The following is a 23998-nucleotide window of genomic DNA, read 5'->3' as shown; positions in this document are numbered from 1 at the left end:
CAATATTATTATCAGCCCAGCGGACTATTGATATATTATCCGAGGATGTTGTTATTGAGGATGAACCCCGGCCATTCTTGAGGAGAGTTTTACTACCAATTAGTTTACTGCCAGCATCTTGTAGCCTATTGACACGAACAGTTCCAACAACATATATTTGTTTTTCTTTCAAACTTAATATTGTAGGGATTGATGTAAACAGATTGTCCATAAAAAGTTTATGATTACATCCTTCTGTACCCTGACAAAGCCTCATTACAGTATCTCCTATAACTCCTAAAGTTGAGGTATTATTTTTATTGGCGGATTGATACATTTCAAATTTGGAAACGTATCCATTTGCTGAAGCTCTGACCCATGCTTTGAAACCCCACTTTTTAGGCTTTGATTTGATATATTGTTTCATTCTATGTCTTCCTTTGAATGGAATAATCATCTCATCTATTGACATAAACTCTGTTGGATTAGCAGCTTCAGAAAAAGTTCGTGATAGAATGTCTATCAACGGACGTATTTTTATGAACGAATCCTTGGTTTCTTCAGGGATATTCAAGTTATTTGTAAAATGTAAAAATCTTTTGATTTCTTCATATCTTTTGAGAGACATTGTATTAGCAATAATATCAAATCGTAAGCCAGGAGTTGAAGACCAATACATTCGGTAAGCTGGATATTTTATATACGTCATCATTATATTTATTGCAAAAAACTGTTTGATTTCACCTCTAGATACAGTAAAATTTTCTTCTCCTGACTGAACAGCATATAGACTCGTTTCATAGGCAATCATTTCAAATATTTCTTCTGGAAAAATTTGCATAAAAAAAGAATACGGTGTATCCCCATCAATATTTATATCATTTTGCCCCAGGAATGGCGGAGATTGGTGTGAATGTTCATTATCTTTTTCCGAAAACCATACACGATGTTGTCTGGCATATTTCAACATAGTGTTCGGTCCTGCAAACGTTATCAGAGGTATATCTTCATCACCACTGTCTTCATCTGTGTCACTAGAGTCAGATTCCTCTAAAACCACACTATTTGCCCCAGGTTGTAATCCATTTTCTGAATAATCCCCATCCGAGTCCTCATCAGTAATATCAATATCCTCCAAATCTGAGTTATTGGGATTAGATACCAAATCCAAAATGTGAACAAGATCTTGTTTTTTTTTCTTGTAAAAGCTACAAGAGGGTATTGCTTTCCACTCATCACCCTAAAAAAGAAAAAAAAAACCATTGTTACTATTTAGCAAAAAAATACAGGTACTAGGTACATATGCCCATTGTACACAAATGTGGACATATACTTTTGTGTGAAAAATAAATAAACGAATATTATTTATCGAAGTTCTAATGAAATAACACGAAATTAGACATAATAAGGCAGTACTTACCATTTTCTTTAAATGAAACAAACAAGTATTTTTTACCTAGAATGTATGTAAACAATCGCACAAACATGTGAATTCACGAACAATCTAAAACTGCTGTACAATACAATATTTTTGCGCCAAGCGCCATCTATCCGTTTCCCGCGATAACGCACGTATCAGGCCCCATTTGAGGCCAGCGGGCATATTGTTACCACGAATAGTAAAATATTTATGATTATTTTGAAAGATGTACACATATGTGCCATTGTCCTTGAAGAGGTTAACCAAACAAAATGTATCACTGAATAAAATTCATACTCGTTCAATAAAACATTCCACGAACTCATTGCACAACCTACTATTTTATGGAAACAGAAGAGAACTAATGAATAATCTAATAGTCAAAATCCCAAATAGTTCAGTATTATATGTTTAATCCATTTGGGTGTAAGATATTATTTTATATACAGGAATTTTGTGTATTTAATCTTTACCCTGGTATGATACATTTATTTAATGGATAATAAACTTCTATAGATAAGTAATGTGTTATTTCGTTCCTACAGAAATTTAGTTCTCAATAAAGAAGTATATATTGTGAAGCCTTACTGAGAATGACCATTTCCAATTTCGACTGCATCACTTTAAACTCTTCCTCGGTTCAGTGAAGAAAATTGACTTTTTGCGATTTCATTTCATAGCTTTCTGTTTTTCATCTAAGCTAATAGTGACGTGGTATATTAAAATGATATTTTAAATTCTTACAGAGCAAAATACTTATCTCCAAATCTTTGTAATTTCTTCCCATTAATCTGTGAAGATTTTGGTGCACTAATTGCTTTAATGTTACTTGTGTTAACTGAGGGTAATGTTAATGTTAAAGACTTTTGATGATAATAACAGATTTAAAATTTTTCACTTTATAGCACACTACATTTTTGTTTGAATAAAGATAACGGTATTATAAACTCATTTACGTTTTTTGTTTTGAAATTCAGTTTAATTACATGAAACCATATATTTAGCAATCATGTGTTTTGTTTTCATTTATTTCCACACGGACGAGGTTGCGATCAGATGAGATACTATCGTACTTCCTTCCTGTTTTAAGTGTACTCACATTACTAAAAATCTGTTATTATAAGGCATTATTGGTAATAAAGAAACTAACATAACTAGGCCGCCATTTGCATTATATATTTAATAGCCTTTGTGAGTGAATAAATAATTCATTGTGTAATTATTACTGTTTAAATGTGTGCCTAATCCCACTTGTACATGTTGTTCGCCGTGTTGCGCTGAATGGTTGCTCAGGTAGGTTCAAAACTCGGATCAATAGAGTCAAATCAATACTGTATAATAAAGCTATTCTACTAATATGTCCTGAAGGCGCCTTCTCTTATCTGCTCAACAAAAAGAATGATGTGTTTCGTGTAATTGCAAGAGATTCATCAGGATTGAAGGTGTTGTTTGAAAATATGAGAGTCAAAAATTAAATCTCCCAATTATCTATAGGAATTCAAGGAATATTCGATTTTCCCACCGAAAATGGTTTTCTAATTATTTATTTCGATTTAGGAAAAGTTTTCTGTAAAAGTTGTATTTATTATCTTTCTTTCGAGGGCTACAAAAATTCACTTTTAGGAAAAAATGAAACCATGTATTTTTATTTTTAATATTTTGACAAGTTTTTTCTCATTGAATAATATAAATATAGGACTATATGTAATTTCTTTCACCTTTTAATCAGCATTATGTCTGTCTGTAAATGCATTCTTGTGATGTTGCTAGTATTAAATTAAATTGTATTACAAAAAAGATAAACTGATTGAACGAAATAAATACGAATTAAATAAATTTAACAAACTGTTCCATGTACTGGGTGTTCCATTCAAGATTAACTTATCCCTAGTATATTTAGTCTTTGTCCAATATAATTTTTTAAATATACGAAGTTACCTAGGTTCAAGTTGTTAGGTAAGGATTCACTTTCCACCCCCAAATACTGCGCTACCTGAGGGAAAAAATGGAACCTATAGAATTATAATAAATATTTTAATATTATAATATAGAATTATAGTACCTAAATAAATTTCGTGCCCTCTTACTACCCCAAGTTGGACGGTGTTGTGCCTTATTCTATTTGTTATTGTAAAATTTACAAACTCTCAGCTGATTCTGTACACACTATACTTTTAATATAATCTCAATATATTAATTATTCCGAAGATGTTAATAAACTATTTACTGAGACAAAAAAAGTCAAATTTTATGTGGCTTTGTTAAAAAGCGTTTTAAAATCACATTTTGCAAAAGACACTTGCAAGAAGAGGTGGACACTGGTTGTGCTGATATCCGGTACAGCGCCAGCAATGAGAGATTTTACCAACCATTGGATTCTATTATTTATTTTTTGGATGCCGTAGATTAATAATATCTTTTTTACTAATGAAATTCAAATAATTGCCAAGGTAATCTGTCAGCTGTTAAAGAGTATTATGATGTGCATCTAATTGCGGGTGAGATATAACCTACAAAATATCTTATATCTTAATTGTCATTGCTGCTCAGTACCTACTGATACAAGCACTGCTTTGTACCTGATGGTTCTCTGGTCAACTACTAACCTGTAGGTACTATGAAGCATGACAAGTTTCACACTAGGCGAAATAACTGATGATATCGTACGAACAACTACTCTGCGGACTGCAGACCCGTCCGGCATCGAATTACACTCACAGTCTTGTAAACAGCTACGATCATTCGTAACTAGAATCACCATATATAGGAGTTAATATTTCTAATCAGTTAATTTATTTGTCAGCCGTTTTACCTAATCGGTCTATACCTAGTTATTCTACTAACGAATGGTTTACAAGATATTGCGGGTGTAATTCAAAGCAGGATGGGATTGTAGTAAGCAGAGTAGTTGTTTTCTATAATATTATTAGTCAAAAATGGTCGCATATGTCAAATTGTATAAAAATAATTTTAATTAATAATACAGGCACACAAAGAAAAAGTGGCCCTGCACTCGGACCAAACCTACTGATTTATATGTATTTTGGCATCCGAATCCGAAGAATTGCTCCTTCACCCACCAATTTTGAGAAAATTATCCATAAATTGTGCTCCAAAGACGGCGATCACATTGTGAACCCCATGCGAATTCTGATCTTCTCTTAGACTCCGGTTACCTCACTCAGTGCCAGAGTACACACAAAAAAGACTGAGCTAGAGGAAGCAGCGTGGCTCAATTTTTGCGATGTGGCTAAACACTTTCTAGGAAATCATAGAAGCCCGGAAATATAATCGCAAACATGGTGAAAAATTTCCGATCTTTGTTCATCTTGTTTGAAGAATTTAAAGTTCTAGATTCTCACTTGGTTCATTTTCCTGCAAACTTTGGTGATTATAGCGAGGGACAAGATGAACGTTTTCATCAATATCTCAAGAAAATGGAAAATAGGAGTGGTGGACTACTACTGGATATTACAACAAATTAAAGACACAAGTAGAAAATGCGCTACACAGGAGCTTCGAAGATAAAAAGAAATGCGTAAGCGTAATGATACTCGACAATGAATATCCACTGTAGGATTCAGTTTTTATTTTGTGTATTCGATCCTGAACGCGTTTTCTATGTTCATCTTGGGTCCTCGATTTAGCATCTACCAGTAGATACTTCAACATAGTATCGACGCCTCACTTGGTAATCTTGACACAATTAACTAGATATCTTGATGAAAACATTCACCTTATTCTTCACTGTAATCACCTAAATTTTCAGGAAAATAGGACAAGAGGGAATCTAGAATATGTATAATTACCAAGCAAATACAAAATTCTCCACTATGTTCGCAACAATACTTATACAATCCAGATATTTACAGTTGCTTAGGAAGTTTTTCGAAACACCGCAGCGATGTTTTCCGCTGTCTTTAGATATCAATATTTCGCCCTATACTCTCCATATTCCAAGTTGCCAACATGATGGTTTTCACAATTTAGGGGTGTTTTATGAAAGCTGGTGATCGAAGGAATAATTCTGACTACGGAATTGAATTCAGCCCATCAAAAATGTAAACATATAGTTTCCTAATCGCCTCTAATCGTTTCCTATGATTACACCCCATTAGCATCATGTATATAGGAATTTGCACAATTTAGGGACGATTTTCTCAAAATTCGTGGGTGATGGAGCAATTCCGACTTCGGATTCGAGTTAAGCACGCCAAAATACATGGGAATCAGTAGGTTTGGACCGAGTCAATGCCATTTTTTTATGTACTACATTTAGTTTTATCTGTAAAATAATATTCTACAAAAAATATAAATAAAATTGGAAAATGTTCCGTAAATGATTTAAGTAGTTAAATATGAGAATAATGAGTGCACACGTACGTGAAAAACGTAACGAGAAATCAATTAATAAAACGGAGTTTATGAGATGGCATTAATCTGTTAGACGTATAACAAATAGGTGATTCCACTGATGGTAACTCAACTTTCAACGATCAACTGACTACTGTAGCCTACATTTCTCTAATCAAAAATTCCAATTACATTAATTGAAATCCTGTGTAGTCTTGCGGATGTAAAAATATGATTTATGAGTTTTTCTAATGAATCACAATTTGCATAATCGCGGGCAAAAAGCAGGCCCTCGGCGACGGACGAACTAAAATGGTCCGTAATTTAATTTGAATATAACCATGGCATTATTTCGCCGTGGCGTATGCAACATGTGCTTCAAATCATATACCACGCCGAGCGAAAACAGCAAAGCCCTCTTGTTTATGTTAAGCATACCATCGTAAAATGCATTTTCAGAATTGGCATGCAATATAATATAGCGTGATGTATACTTAAAACAAATAAATATAATACCACGGAGCTTCGTTACAACCATTTTACAAATAAAGTTGTACGGATATTTACGACACAAAAAACATGAAATGCTTGTTTTTATGAAAATTATTATGGCTTTCGTAAAATAATGTATACGATTCGCCTGTCTCGAGACACTTTGTTTTCACGAAAAGGCAAATTTCGTTTTATGAATTGATGGTGACAAGATTGTTCGATACGTCTTTAATATTATCTTCTGACATGAAATAACTCGACAGACAAAAATCTACTAATGTTAAGTTCGGGTTGCTGTGTAATGGGAATAAATCTGGAAAGAATTATGACTCCCTTAAAAGAATTCTTGCATTAAATCTGAAAACAAAAAGGAAAAAATAACCGAGAGCTTCATATCATACTTAATTTGTCCATATGATATAAGTGCGTATAGAGCCACAAGAAAATGCATAAACTTTAAGGTAAAAATAAGCAAAAAAATGCATAAATCTCTGCAACCAGCCTCTTTCTAAAGATTTGAAAGTTACTGAAGTACTCCCCATCAATTTCATTTATGCATTTAAATTATAATTATAATCTAAATTCTTATGAAAAGGTGTAGTTCCTATCGCAAAATTATATTTTAACAAAGTATACAGATGTATTTAAAATAATATCAGAGATGTAGATGTTACGCTTTACATAAAGAACTAGGATCATGCTAGTCGAAATAAAAAAATATCAGAGGGTTAGAATTATTATTAATGTTGTAAACTAGGTATTACCTTAAAAACTTTGTGAAACTATCTATTCTTGATTAAAATAGACTTTTATTCAAAAAATTTGAAGGCTTTGAATTGATGAATTTCTGGTTCAATTTATAATTTTGGGGAAGTAAGCACCTAAATAATATAATTATTATAAGTGCCCTTATAACGTTTTCAAAACTTTAACTAAATTTCAGATAATAACATTGTGTAAATGTTGAAACTCGAAGATATAATAAAATTTCTCACCTTAACCTAGTTAATAATTTTAGTTCTAATCAAATGTGAGCCAAATTTCATATCGTGCTTATCTAAACTTAAGTTACGTTTTGGTGCACTTTTCATTAACCTAGACATTTTTAAAAATCTGTAGAAGATGATACCATATAATGGGACAGATGACCCACTTGATACAGGCCAAGATGCCAGGCAATTTTAAAATATATTTCGTTATGTTAAAACGTCTATAAAGCGTTCAAGAATGTCTTTTTAAAATCAGTCTGTGATAAGTGAGCAGTTCTATTGTATTATGATGGTTCTATATAAGAAAATAATGTTTCACATTTATTCTTTTCCACTGACGTTCTTTCACTAGTGGCTGCAATGTTGAAAAAATAAGTTTGAGATGGAATGCATTATTTTGAAAGAGGACTAAAGAGAAACTGAAACACAGAGAGAAAGAACAATTTTTAAATTTAGAGGAAAAAAGGAAAATTCAGAAAAAGAATAAGACAGCCCCATTTTATTTAATATTTGGTGTATTGTCAAGAATAAAGAAACTAACTATGATGACAATGATGGATAAAACATGAAGGATGACACAAAGATGATATACCTAATCATTGTAATTTGTTTTAAATTCTGTCTGGCAACTGCATTAACCTTTGGAATAAAAAAAGTTTTAGAAAAATATTGACATATCTGACCTTGAGTAAGAGTTCTTTGTAGCACTGGCTTTAGATTAGATGACTTTAATTCTGTCACATATGCATGTTAAGTGTTGTTACTGGTATTCATCCCGACAGTGACGAAAAAACTACAATAAATCGATTTGCTTCAAGAACTGGTCAAGATACCCATACAACATCAAATTTTCCTATTTATTGGCACCTTCTATCTGTAAAATGTTAGTGATATGTGAAAGCATAAGAAATTCGTTCGTTAATATACTTGAATACTCTGTGTTTTGTTTCAAGATTGTACTATTTTCTTATCCTTATGTGTGTTTTGCTTTTGTAAGTTTAATTATTGCAATAATTGTTTAAATAAAATTTATGAAGGTAATAATTTGTGTATGAAATTTTAGGATTTTATTTGGATTTACTTAACACAATTATGTGCAATAAAATAGAAAGTAAGTAATAAAGTTAAATACAACAATTTAAATACAGTTTCTTGGTAATATGTAACACAAAACGTAGTTAGTTGTAATTTCTGTACAAATTATTAAATGATAATTGAAATATGTAGTACTTGTTATAATTTTCTTTTTATATCTATGTATATGTTATTTTTTCTTCTATTCGATTTATTCTATTTTGAAAAGGAACATCTTTCCCACAACTAGTGAGGCATCTGGGTACAGGAAGATGGCCAAGTGCAACGTTTTTTTTGTTTTTTAAAAAGTTAATTGTTTAATTTTTAAATATATCATAAATTGTGTTATAACTTTTCTATAACAAATGTGTTTTAAAGAAAATGGGGCATTTATTCCGAACTTATTACAAAATGTAAAATACACGCTTTTTAGTATCTATGATTTTTTCAAATAAACATATTTTTTACTTATAAACAATATAGAAGAAAATCGACTCGATTATACTAAAGTTGAAATTTAAGTAAATTTTCGAAAGATGCCTAAACATATTCTCTGGTTATATTCTATTTAGTTGCACACGTAATGACACAGAGAGTTCATGGTATTTAATATTTTCTTTCGTTCAGAACATGAATGAATACATTTACTTTAGTCTAGTCCAATTAGCTAAATTGGCAAAGTTGCCCATAAGCCACATCCACGCTGAAATTTCGACCCGCATCGCACCGTAGGAAGCCTTTCACGTTTCATGTTTTACATCTGCGTTTTTACTGACTGTTCCCTCCCATTTGCTGATTTCAATGTATGAAGTTTACGCCGGGAAATACACGCAGGGTCTGTGGGGCGCTTTAGGGTGGCGAGAGACATTTAACCCCTCACCTGGCGGCAGCCATATTGAAGGGCGGCCACAATGGCTGCCGCGGCCAGATTATCTCGCGATCCCATCAGAGATAGCAAAGATATTAGCGTGGATTCTAACGGACTTCCGCAGATGGCCACCAGAAAGGGTACAACACAACATATTGCTCTTTAGAAAGCTTCTCCTGCGTGTGAAAATAATTCATAAGGAATATCCCGCTGGCTCTCTAATGGTATTCTAAAATGATGTGATTCATACAGTATTAATACTATTTTAATAATTCGGAATGGAAGGGAAAAACAATTCTTGTTGAACAACTTCCGTTATGTGGTTTCAGAATACAAGGAATATCTATAATTAACTAAAAAAAAAGAAATTTATATCCTCTTCTTCTTTTAATAAATAACGTCAATTATATCTTCATTGTTTTGTGTAATCTTTTTAAACTCGTTATGAATTTTATTGCTTAGACAATTGGTTATATGTTCAGAAATAAATTTTTAATATACCTACACTTTTATTTCATTTCTCCAACAAAATTAGCTTTTCTTAATATACGTACCGAGTGTTAATACACACCATTGTAGTAGATTCCTTGGTAGACATAGAACGATTGAACCAAACTTGACTTAATGAAATCTTTTTTATCATACAGGCTGCCAAATTAAAAAAAAAACGACAATTAATTTGGGTAATGTTTCGAATGTTCATTAGTTTAGCAGAAAATTTTAGAAATTATGATTACGTCTTAGAACACGCAATTACTGTTGGAGCAAATATACTTTGTACTTTATTCATCGACAATTCGGACTAAAAATTATGAAATCTTTATTAACTTTAAGTAAAAGCGGTATACTAATTATTGAGAGTCAAAAAAACTCAATAATTTTCAAGATGCAAGCGTTTTTCAGAACCACTCTAAAAAACGGTTAATATTTCTATTGAATTAGTGAAATGCTTTTCAAAGTATTGCTAAATTCAAATTGTCTCAACTGGCATGTTTGAATTAATGCTTTTTTTATATACATTTTTACTTCAGGAACCTGCCATTAAGCAAGATTGAATTCATAATGAAACGCCCTGTATAAGTTGCTACCGTAGATTTTTTATATATCAAATAATAAACAAAACTTTCATTCCTGCTACTAAATGATTTCTAGAAGTGCATTAAAATATTTCATATGGATAGACAAAAATATCCTCTGCGATAACGCGAATACGATAATTTCTTTTTAAATTGAAATTGTGAAATTCCGAGTACGACCTACAATTATTGGTAGCTACCTTAAAATAGTATATCTGTTATTTGATATTTAAAATATTTTTATCATTTTAAATTCAGCCACTTGACCTAAAATCCTACGTAAGAACATATGATAGAATAGATTGCGATTAAGTTATATTAAGTTACACAGGATGTCCCACTGGAAATGGATTAGATATACAGGGTGTTTCAGATAACATGGACCAACGCTCGGGGGCAGATTCCTAACCCAAAAACAAGATTATTTTTTCATATCAACATGGGTCCGATTGTGCTTCGTTCCTTAGATACAGGTTGTCAAAGTTTTAAAATAAAATATGCTATTTCCAAGAGGGAATTAAATAAAATTTGTACAATTAACTATTTACAATCGAATACTCATTCCTAGGTATTATTATGTTGAACATGGATTACAGGATCGGACTTACTTGCAAGCTCTTGAATTTAACCAAAGAAAAAATTGGTTCTCCGTTGAGATATTTAATTTATAATTGCATGGGTTAAATTCTAACTCAATTTTGATAAAAAATTTACTTACTATTTTTTCGTTTTCCCTCGAGTTTTGAGTATTTTAAATGTAATATGAAAATAAACAATTATTTATTTATCTGGAATTAATTATGAATTGTAAATATACCTACCATAAACAACTCGACTCGATAAACATAATGTAACATTTGACAGGAAATGTTGAAAGTGTCCACCTTTAACTCGAATACAACCCCGAATTCGTTTTTTGATGGTCTTTCTAACTCGTCGAAATAATCCTATGTCTCGGCGAATTAAAGCGAATGCGTCTGATAACGCTGCCAAAGATCTTCCCGTGAAGTGACAGGAGTTTTATAAACAAGCTCTTTTACCTATCCCTAGAGGTAGTGGTAGAAAGCTATGGGTGTTTTTCTTTGATTAAATCCAAAGACTTGCAAGTAAGTCCGGTCCTGTAATTCATGTTCAACATCCCTGGGTTGTAAATAGTTTGCTGTCCAAATTTCATTTAATTCCAAGTGGAAATCTAGATTTTTGGAAAAAACATATTTTAAAACTTTAACACCCTGTAGCTAAGAAACAAAGCGAAATCGGACCCATGTTGATATGAAAAAATACTCTTATTTCTACCTTACGAATCTGCTCCCGAGCGTTGGCTCATGTTTTCTGAAATACCCTGTATTTGTTATTAGTAAAGTTATGGGTCAAATAAGCAAAATAGTAAACAATTTTATGATCATTTGAGGCTAAGATTTTTATATTTTTCCATTTATTTATTTATTTTCCCCGAGCGTTGTCCCTTGTTTTCTGAAACACCTTGTATTTGTTGTTAGTAAAGATATGGGTTAAATAGGCAAAACATTAAATAATTTTATGATCATTTGAGGTCAAGATTTTTATATTTTTTCATTTATTTATTTATTTTTATAATAGATTGCATCAAATAGATAGTGAAGTTATAATTCGTTTTTTAAACTGTACCTAAATTTGTATCCGCCGTCACTGGACAACGCCCGGACTGTATCAGTGTTGCCCAGTTGTTACCGTTTTAAACCAACTGTATAAAATTATTGGAATGACAGATATCGAAATATTGCTTTGATACGACTGTGGCTGTATTTTTAAAGTTACTATATTTTTTTGATGTCAATGCAGACGGAGTGCCGAACATTAAAATTTTTTTTCAATAGGTATTTAAAAGAAATTAATATTTCCTGCATGTGTTATTAAATATTAACTAATATTGATGTACGGATAGGCAAGTATTACTACTTAATTGTAATTAAAACAAAGTTTTGTTTCAAATTGATTGAATTAGTGATACTTTTTATTTTTGTACATAATAAATAAATAGAACTTGTTAATCTAATAAATTTGAAATATGTTTTAAAATCATTTTATGTTTTTAATAAAAACTACTTGTTACTATTTTTTAAAGCACTGCGCTTAGTTGATGAATATCAGTGCCGATAACCTCTGAATTCATTTGATAATATGGCAACAGGGCGTTAGTATTGTGTTTTATTGAGTTTAATTTTATAGTAAAATTTAACTATTAGTCAAGTACGGCGTTCTTGCGTGTCTTCATAGTTAAATTTATGTGTGATATGAAAAAGTATGTAAGCGAATTAAGAAAGATGAGATTTGACAACAATGCGTGTCGTAGCTTTCAATCGGAATCCGCTCGCAGATAGCACAGGCTGTTTAGTGTTAACTACCCTGTCTAAAGACGAAGTATGAAAATTACAAAAAAAAAGTAAAAACGAATGAGTTTTTACGAATGAATTGAGAAAATAAACGATCGAAGATCAAAGGTAACATCCATATAAATATGACACCTCATTGAAAATTACACCCTGTATAAAACAGGCAACATAAGAACATTCAAAATTTCTGTAGCGAAAATTTATTCTTTTATAGAGGAGTATGCAAAGAAATTTGCGTCATACATTTAATATTGGCTAAAATGTTTCCTGAACTCGACAAAGTGAATAGATTGCCAAAAATTCTAAAAAGTAGGTACAGTGCCGGCCCTTTAAAAGTGGACGACTCTTATAAGCAAACTGTCTATAATTGGCCTTTGTGAAGCTGACTTGAAAATGTGAGGTTCAAATCGGCTGTCATTAATGACAGCCGATGACAGATATAATGCATTATATCAAATTTAATGTGTCTATCATACTTGTTCTAGTGAGCATTCTATTTTTCTTTGAGTTTAAATATGCTGTTCTTGCATACATGCAGATTATCCGCAATGACCAACCATTCTGAAGTAAAGTTAAAACTCTTACTTTCTCTGGTTCCGTTAAACGCTGCATCTTGAATTACCAAGCAAATACCTAATAACACTGACATATAAAAACGTCATAATAATAAAAGTAGACCACATCACATTAGAAAAATAAATCGCCCACTTTCAAAGGGCCGGCAGTGTACGTGACGAAAGTTCAATTTACTACAATTTCCAATCAAAATCGTATTATTTATAATAATTTCGATTTTGGTATTTCCGTGAATATATTATGTATTTTATTTATAGATACGTTAAATGTAATTCCATCCCTATTTATAACATTGTCAAGCTACTCGTATTCTAAATAAAATTAATGATAGTGCGCTTCACTACGTATTTTTAATTGAAAAGTATGGGACAACTGTGCGTATATTCATATCTTCTATATAAATTATTTTTATTTATATATTAGAATAATTAAGTATAGAAAAAAATAATAAATGTATTATCTACAAGGAGTATGAGATGTTTTAAGAAATGCGGTCATGCGCTCTACTCTCCTAAATATTTCCTGTATTTGCACCTATCTTTAATATCCCTACTTGCATTTGCTACTACAACCTTTTTCTTTTTCAGCGTCAAGAATGTCCTCCGCTCAAGTATGCAGGCCGCACTTCCACGCGCCTCTGCCTCCTTGGTTGTCCGATGGCGCCAAGCCCCTGGGCCACTCCGGCCCGTGGGTCCCCTTCGGCAGCGGTGATCCGGATAAGTCACAGTCTCCAAGCTCGGCGCCCGCTCAGCCCCACAACATCTTCTCCTTTCCCCCAACGCCTCCCAAGGATAGCACCCCCGACTCCGTGGCGCCTTCGGCGGGCGCGGAGTACCAAAGTGCGGTGGCCGCCGCCATGGGTGCGTTCATGCACGAGAACCCGCAGAGCTGCGCCCTGGACGTGAAACCGTCCGGAGTTGGTTCGAGTTCCAGCAACAAGCAGCGCGAAGGTAGTGAATATGAAGGGGGCTCCTCCGGCATGTTTAATGGTAACTTTGAAGGCTCGTACGGGGCTGCGTATGCCCACGGTATTCACGGGGCCGGGTACTCGTCCCCTAACAAGCAACACCTAGCCGCCGGACAGGGCGCGCAATCTCCAAATAAACCTCGAAACAAGTCTAGAACCAGCGCCGGTAAGAAAGAGTGACGCTTAACGGTGAAGGTTTCCCATCATCTAGGTAACAATTCCAAAAGGATGTCAAAATAAAACATAACTTTATGTATCGCGTCTAGGCCAAGTAAGCAAATAAGTTAAGCAATCCGCAATAATCACTTTTGTCATTTTAGTTTCTTAGAATCATAATTCCTTCAGTGACAGCCAAACTCCATTCTGTTTGATCCCACATCCAATCAAGTTAAAGTAGCTGGTGAAATATGAGACAGTTATTAAATAACAGATGTATATTAGTAATAATCATACAACAGTGCTTAAGAAATTGTTTGTGTTTTTTTTTTTTTAGTCATAGCACACTTGTACATATCCACAAATTTGTGATGCTCTCATAAAAATGCAGCAGCTACATATATGTATAACCAATTTTGCACCATTTCAAATGTTTACTGTCAGGAATTTTATTGATAACCTTTATCTTCTGTATCTTATACTATTTAGTGTTCTGCACAAGCCCCGTGAATACCCATTGTTAACATAAAATAACCACCAGAAAAGAACATCATAATTATAGAAACTGTACGTTCTCATATAGCGTACCGTGAAATACCATTAAAAGAAATTGTTCACCAAGGGCTTCCTGAATAAATGTTTCCACCTCTACTTTCGTAAAAATCTTCATTGGACTCTATATTCAATTTGATACACTTTTCAAGTAGGGGAGTTTATATCAATATTTTCTTTAAATTGCAATGTTATTTTTTCAACCTTGTATGCAATAAGCTAGTAACATATTTTCATATGTTTTCTTAATTTTCTTTTCAGTACACAACTTTTTGAGATCATCATAAGCTGTTTCATATTGTTTTGCAGATTTTTGGGGAAGTAGTGTATTTAATGTATAAGCATAAATATGGAACCGATGTTACAGTAAAGCAAAAATACCTATACAGGGTCGGAAAGTCTCCATGGTTCATCGGCCGTTACGTGAGACCGATAAAGAAAGTCTAATAGTTACCGCCCATTTCGCCCTTCCACAAATAAGATCCACTTCTTATTTGTGGAAGGGCGAAATGGGCGGTGACTATGAGACGCCTTCATTATAGCCATCTTTCTCTATCGCACGGATTTCTATGACTTACTTTATCGCTCTCACGTAACGGCCGATGAACCATCGGGACTTTCCGACCCTGTATATTCAGTTTGAGTGAATTTTCAGGCATTTTAATTATAAATTTTTCACTACCATGTCGTTCTTTTCGGTACTACTTACATTTTTGCATTTTTCTTGAAGTGTAGGTACTCAATATAGTTCCAATGATGTCTCAAAAGATCAGCGTAACTTTCGACCTAAATACATTTTTTTACTTTCTGGTACTAAAGATCGTCTACAGTTTGATATATCGTTTGTAAGGCTGGAAGTTTACATTTGAACGGTAGCTCAGGAAATTTGGTTATAATCCACATCAAAAGACTTTTTTGTAAGGGCCATTTGACATTCGCAAGTCTGTCGATAAGTAGCGTATTGCGAAGTGAGGTGGAAAAAGTGGACACAAACAATTTCTATAATGTCTTTTACATAACAACATTATTAAACCATTCCTTATCTTATTTAATGTCTCCTTCCTATCACTTCTGTTTTCTTTTTCATCACACCTAATCAGCAATGTTTTTAAATTTCATATTGATTTTCAATTGATCGCTTAAACAGGAAAAAGGATGCCTTTGGCACAGTTTCGTTAAAACAGAAAATTTTGCTAAAAATTTCTAAATAGCGGCAATTATTTTGTTGCTAATTTTTATGTTGACATTCTTTTTGTATACAAGTTACCGACATGCTGCTCAACAAAATCACGATCACGATTATATTAATTTCTTTTTATTCTTTATTTATTTACCTAATTTGTTTTAATTTTTGTTTTGGTGCTTTTGTTTACTGTAAATCTTTCTTCTTGTTTTGGTTCGAACTAATATTAATATTCAGTGTAGAATGAATAATTCATTTACAAATGTTAATATAGTTGAACAACATAATAGAGTATAATTATGTAATAGGTTATTCAAAACCATTAATAAATAAATTAAATTGACTATTAATCTTAGAAAATCGCTATCTCGTGGATTATCAACGCAAAATCCATTCTAACTCTGGGATTAGATTGTGTGTTATGTTTTAATTTATATTTAGTATCATTGCAATACCGTATTAAGTATATTGGTACAAAAATTCATTCCTATGACGCAAGTACGTTGTTTTCTGCCACATCTAGTATAAGTTTAATGTTATTTTTCCAGACATTTACGTTATTTCGTTAAAGAGATGATTTAGTATGTTGAACCTTCAATTTATTGCTTCGTTGAGAAAATATGTTCTAAAAATAGACATCTTGATAAAATCAGCGTTTTTAAAATTACTTTAAGAGAGAAAAAAATTTATTATTATAGTATTATCAAAATAAGATGACAAGAAACAAAAACTGCGTTTGAAATTTGAACCAAATGCAGGTCAAAAGTATATTGCCAACACGATTAGCAAAATTCACGAAATTGCATCATGCTTGAACTTTATAAAAATCTAATTCATGACAAAACATTAACGGTTTTGTAGTTGTATTATTACTTACATTTTTAAGGTTTTGGTTTAATTTTTCATTTTGCTTAAAATAAATGTTTTTAACTACGTTCTTTGCTCTGTTTTTTTTATTATTTAAGTTAACGTTGTGCTAATATTGTGTTATAAATATCGGGTGTCTCAAAATTCACGCAATATTTGAATTTTGCGCATTTGTGCGGTAAAGTGTTGCCAACGAAAAAAAAACACAACGTGACAGCTGACAGTTCAAGGTTATTAAAAATTGAGCGCTGTGATGGAGGTTTAGGTTACAATATTCGTATAAAATGTGGTCGGAATAGTAATTTAACTTCATCAACAGTAAAGAGATTGATTGAAAAATTCAGGGAGACTGGATAAATTAGTAATCTTAAACATTCTGATCGTCCTTCAACAAGTTCAACACGAAACATCGAAGCAGTTCGTGAGAGTGTTGTTGAGAGTCCAGGAACATCAATTCGTGACCGTGGTCAGGAAATGGACAATTCGAGAAGTAGGCTATGGCGTATTCTCATGAAAAATTTGTATCTTCAAGCTTACACAGTTCAATTGTCTGAAGAACTGATTCCTACTGACCACGCAGAGCAAAGAGAGTTCGTTGAATGGATTATGGAAAAACAAGTGGATGCTGATTTTCAGAACAAAATCATCTTCAACGATGAGGTTCATTTTCATTTTGATGGCTTTGTTAATCGACAAAATTGTCGCATTTGGGTTTCAGAAAATCTAGAGTGATTGTTGAGAAATAAATGTCTTCACAACGTGTTCCTGTTTGGTGCAGATTTTGGGCTGGAGATATCATCGGACCATTCTTTTTCGAAAATGTAGCTGGTCAGGCAATAACACTTAATGGTGCTAGCTATCGCGACATGATAATCCAGTTTTTGTGCCTAAATTGCAAAATATGGAAGTAGACGACATGTGGTTTCAACAAGACGGTGTCACATGCCATATAGCCCAAGAAACAATTCAATTACTGCATGAGTCATTTTCTGATCGTGTAATTTCCCGTTTTGTGATCAGAATTGGCCACCCAGATGTTGCGATTTGACGCCGTTGGCTTTTTTCTTTGAGGTTTTTTGAAGTCTAAGGTTTACGCCGACAAGTTTATGACCACCCACGCCTTGAAGAAGGAAATTGAGCGCTATATCAACAAAATTCAGTCGCATTTATGCAAACTGTAAATAAAAATGTGGACAACACAGTGCTATACTTTATACTTCATGAATCAATAAAAAATTTACACATTTTCTAACAAAATTACTTCTTGCGTGAATTTTGGGACACATTTATATTTGTCAAATCATTTTTAGATCCGGTAAAAAAATAAATGATGTAAATCTTAAAATTCATGGGATGTATTAGCTTTAACGAAAGTAGTATTGAAATCACTATTTTAGAAGTAGAAATAATTTGTTTAATAAACATTTCACTGTAAAAGTAAATTAGTGAAGACCTTAAAATAACGTTGTTAAAATATATATAGTTAAATATATTTAGAAATTATTATTACTACACTGAATATTATAGTTACTAACTTGTACTGTTTATATTAACATTCTTAGTTTTCTTGGTTTAACTTGACTTTTAGTTTTTTTTTTTATTGCAAATGGAATTCTGTTCGCAAGCGCTTTTTTGAACACGAGAGAAATTTTTTGTGGGTGTTTTCACGCACTCGCATTTTTGTGAGCCACAAGATTTTTGGGCTGATACCACACAATTTTCTGCGTGTTGCACAGCAGTGACGCAACTTCTTTTTCTTCTGGTCTGTTGGTAACATCCGTTCTGGTCAACAATTAACGAGTTGCACAGTATCCGCCATTTTATTATGACGATGCGTGAAGCAAGTTAATTAAAAATTGCAACGAAACTAAAAGTGACTGCGTAATGAGGTTGAAATAGCTTCTTTTGTTTCCATTGCTGACCTTCGCGGGAATACTGCGTGGGAACCGTTGATCAAGGGGTGCCATGATGCTAATTAGCGATGTCGTAGCAGATCGTCTATTGTTGTTTGTACCCGCATACTTTTACGTTGTCGAGAATTTTTAATCCTAATTGAAGTGCTATACTCGCATCAGATGCACAAACAACAGTTCTGCCAGTTTAAGGTATGCTTAGCGAAAAGGACAAGTATCTTTTGTTTCTGACCCGCTTATAACTGTCGATGAGTGGAAAAGATTGTCGAAGTGACTAAATTTTTATTTAGAGGAATGCTTATGGGGATTTACAGCTTTATCTATCATCTAGTGATTCAGTAACAGTACCAAAATCGCCATTAAATTACTGATAGCTTCTATAGATATGATGACATAACACATATGAGTTAAATAAATCATGTTGGCTACAGATACAAATTCTCGTTCTGATAATGGAGATATAATAACTAAGCTTTAACTGTGTAAAAAGGATTTTATATATTTCAAGGAAAAAACTTATATATGAATAAGCATCAAATATTTCATACGTCAGACGTACAGTTAGTTCTCTTTCTCGTTTTAATAGTTCTGCTGGGCTAAAATAATTATAAAGATGAATAGAAATAATAAGAACTAGGAAGAATAAAATAAAAAATTATAAACATTGAAAAATTATACTACGCGGTTTAAATGCTTTTTTGTATTTTGGAAAAAAACTAAATTTCCTTTGGTTCAGATTTTACTACATCATATTTTATAAAATGAAAAACATAATTACTCTTTGCGACCAAACAAAAAGTATCTAAATACAAAACAAAACGCGCTGTTTTTGTACTTTTTTAAATTCATATCTTTAAATAATTTGTTGCACAATATCTCGGAAATTAGATAAAATATTTAGAAACTATTTTCATCAAATACCTAAGTGCTTCGTGTCTAAAATACAGCTGTTTTCATGAATTTTGTTTCATTTTTTCAATTTTAAAATTATTTATTTATTTTTTCAATCAAACAGTTTACCCGTCTTTTCATTTTTAAATTCCTGTTAAAACAAATAAAGAATAATGATTTTCTTTTAAAACGATTTGCAAGGGCTTCACTATCCTTTAAAGCAGAACGTTGTTTGTCAATTACTTAACAACTAGAAATACAGATTTCAAAATTGGTACTGGTAGCTACCAATAGGAAAATTTGCAAAAAAATTAACAAGTGGCGTCGAAATTATGAGAGGTTTAAATGGTGTCAATTATTAAGGGTAACATTTTTATGTGTAATTTTAAGGGAATGTATAGCAGTCTTTTGACGAGGGAAAGTCTATGCAAGATGGAAACCATACCTTTTCACTGGACTAGTTATACAAGTTTTCTCCATTTTTACAAACTGCCGTTACATACAACACAAGAAAAAAAAACATTAGTCTCGTGATCTTTCACTGCGAAAAATTATAGGAATGCTTGTATTTCAACATTTTTTCCAATTTCTTGTCTATACAGGGTTGAGCAAATATGTCGGAACACCTGTGTATAGGTTGAACCATAAATTTGATTTAAGAAATTCTTTAACAAAAGTTTTTGTAGTATTTTTATTCTTTTCAATGACCTACTTTAATTTTAGGCATCTACTTTATTTTTAGAGATACGGCGTTGTCGGCAGTTTTTTTTAAATGAACCGCTCTGTTTATTTTAACATATTTAGAAAGACAGATTTTCACCGATTACAATGATATGGGATTTGGTGGATCTTTGTAAATCGATATAACTGTCGTTACTGAAGTGATCAAATTCCACATTGGATAGAAGAAAATTACACTCAATATGAATATGAATGAATTAATTGTATGAATGGGCATAATCAGAGAACACATCATCGGCCCAATCGTTACTTACACCTTTTGCGCGAGCATAATGTTCCAGCATTGATTCGTTTACTTCCAAGCCAAGGCAAATCCTGAACTACTCTTAAATGACATTTGGTACCAACAAAATGGAGCTCCGCCTAATTATGGAGTTGATGTGCGTTAGTACCTAAATAATGTATTTCCACAGAGACCGATAGGGCGAAGGGGATATATTGAATGGTCACCACGATCGCTAGATTTAAGTCCGTTAGACTATTTCTTTGGGGTCATTTAAAATATGTCGTCTACAAGAATAAACCTCAGTCCTTAGAAGAGTTGGAAGATCTAATTAGGATGCTCGTTCAAGAAATATCACAGCATGCCATTCAAAATTCCTTAAGAGTCTTCGTTGATAGATTAAGATATTGCCAGGCTGCCAAAGGTCACCAGTTTGAACATTAATTATGAATCTTTTTTTAATATTGAAGTGCTCCATATTTTGCAATAACAAATTTCATTAAATACAATTTTTACTGTTTATTTTATTGTTTTATTCAACATTTAAAAAACATTAAATCACAGATCCATCAAATCCTATATCATTGTAATCGGTGAAACTCTCTCTTTTTAGAAATGTTAAAATAAACAGAACGGTCCATTTAAAAAACCGCCGACAACGCCGTATCTCAGAAACTAAAGTAGATGTTGAAAATTAAAGTACGTCATTGAAAAGAATAAAAATACTACAAAAACTTTTGTTAGGTATTTTTTAATCAAACTTATGGTTCACCATGTACACAGGTGTTCCGACACATTTGCCCAACCCTGTGTAATGCCCGCCTTAACTATTTCTTATGAAACTATATTGCTAAACCATGACAATATTAAGGCATAGCAGCGTATAAGTGAATATCTGTACCTAAATATATTTTTTTTAAGAAAACAGCTAGTCGGATAGGTCTAAATCAGAAAAAAAGATTTTCCGAGATACCAAATAACTTTTTTGTTGATTTTTTTTTTTTTAATTTTACTAGTGAGTACTACTAGAAGAATGAACAAAAATTTTGCGTCTCTTTTTTACAAAACTTACTGTTAAAAAAACCACTAGGGATATTATTATCAGCATAGGTACATCCGTATAATCTATTTTTATTTGATTTAAAGGCAGCCAGTTGGATAGATCCAAATTTGTAAAAAAAATCTGTGATATCAAATAATTTTTTAGTGGCAATTCAAGTTTTTGTTTAAATTTTACTTGTAAGTAATTGCTATGAGGAAACTGCAATGTACCAATTTTGATGTCTAGAATCTTCAATAATTAATTTTTAGTAACTGTGTTTAACCTCCAAACTTTGAGGAATCGTAGAGCCCTTAAAAATCGTCTTAGGTAAAAACATTGTATTTGTTTATTGATTTTATGCACGCTTGCACATTTATGATAAAGACTATGCTATACCTTCTGTTAAATTTAGACAATTTTCATTGCGCCCCATTAAAAAATTCGTGTCTATGTACTGTTCACATTAAAATCATATCAAAATCTATAATCTTGGCAATTGAAACTGAAAGCGTAATTGACGTTTTTTTTTGTAGTGAATATTTTCATTTTAAAGTAATTAGATAAACACTAAACACATATATAATAATGTTATAGTCAAATTGTATCTGGCAATATGAACGTATTCGAGTGGAATGCAGCGTAAATTCACTTCAAACCTTCCGCTTCCCCAAGCAGATTAACCAAACGCAAATACAAGTTAGGATACAAGCAATCGATTTTTATAGTTGCCTGCGCTGCCGCCCTAGCCACAGTTAAGTAGCAAAACCGATCAATTTCACAGAGCATTGGACTACTTTATAAGCATATTTAAACCACAAACTCGAACGGTTTCATTAAATTAAACTTTACACGGTCCCTCGTGTGGTGCACCTTTTCCTTTAAAGTTGGAGATCACGTCAAGGAACCACTTAAAAGCAGAATAGTAACCACTTTACCTCAGAATCCGTAAATCCCTATATGCAATTCTGGTTTGGTTTATTTTTTGGGTTTTATGAAAAGGAACCGTAAGCGGATTAAGGGACAATGTTGCGGATATTTGTCCAAGAATTAGCTACTTATTGTGGCAGCACCTGGCCGAACTAATTTTAAATTATTTTTGTATTTAGTGAAGCGTTACGAATGCAGGAACCAATTTGTTGACAATATATTCATGGGACGGGATCTAAATTCATGGTATTAAAGGATATTTTTACACGGCTGTAGTTTTTCCAGATCGTGTAAAAATGGTAGGAATAGAAATACAATAACCATAAGCTTAGCTTAGCTTATTCTATCAAGGTAAAAGAAAAAGCAAGGATTATACATTTTAATTTATAGAGCTATATAAATATAAATTAAGATAATACTTTTTTTAGTGTGCAAAAATCTATGGTTTTCGAGATGGTGCTGAAATTTAAAAAAGATCATTTCGAAAATATTTCTAAAGATGTTTAATGCACACTAATGAAACTTGGGCTAATAATTTATCTAATTAAAGTAAAAATTTACTGAATTCGTATATAAATACTCCTACTAGTTGCAGAAATATCAGAAGTCGCTCTCACTGAATACCTCAGAAATTCGACGTTATTGGATATTTTGAAAATTCGACACTTGTAATCCTCGTGCGGTGTTTCCAAATAGGTACTAACCATTTTCGATTTATTATTATTATTTTTAACATTTAACGTTATCAAATACTTTACGAAATGTAAAATGAGTCTAGAACTGGTTTCTAAAAAAAGTTCATATATTACGAACCTTTAGTTAAAAAATAAATTTGCAGACAAATTAATCATGATAAATTCGAAAAAACCAGTGCCGTAGAAATTTCGCAATTTGTTAAAGATAGCAGGGTGTATGGCGCGAAAAAATTGCGGCAATTGTTTTTTCGGATTTTTTATGATTACGTTGCTTAATGAAGTGCTTGGTAACATTGATAGTCAAAATAAGTAATAAATCGAAAATCCGTTTTTCGAATAAAATGAAAGATATTGATATTCGAGTTCAGTAGATTATTATCTTTTATTAGATAAGTCATTATTCACTAGCATAAATTTCAACATTCTGTTTCAAAAGCATTCGACATTTTATAAAAGGTAACTCTTTTATATTTTAAATCCTTGTATCCCGAAAACTATGAATTTCACACACATATGACACATATTAGGTATTTACTCGGTATTTATATAAGTTTTTGGTTTAAAAGAACTCAATTAATTGACCCTTAAAGCTTGTAAACTTGTCTAATTATTGACACATATTAAACTTCAGTTTCACATTAT

General features: G+C 32.3%; 1 protein-coding gene across 1 annotated transcript in view; it reads left to right on the top strand.

Annotated features, from left to right (window-relative positions):
* Positions 1 to 23998, top strand: part of LOC108909570 (GATA-binding factor C-like) — a 119690-nt gene that overhangs the window by 13531 nt on the left and 82161 nt on the right. Inside the window, exon 3 of the mRNA XM_018713951.2 lies at positions 13787 to 14332. Coding sequence (XP_018569467.1) covers positions 13787 to 14332 — 546 coding nt within the window. The remainder of the gene's footprint in view (positions 1 to 13786; positions 14333 to 23998) is intronic.

Source organism: Anoplophora glabripennis, unplaced genomic scaffold, assembly GCF_000390285.2.
Source record: "Anoplophora glabripennis isolate ALB-LARVAE unplaced genomic scaffold, Agla_2.0 scaffold308, whole genome shotgun sequence".
Lineage (NCBI taxonomy): Eukaryota > Metazoa > Arthropoda > Insecta > Coleoptera > Cerambycidae > Anoplophora > Anoplophora glabripennis.
Note: the sequence above shows the minus strand (reverse complement) of the source record. Positions and strands in the feature narration are given on the sequence as shown.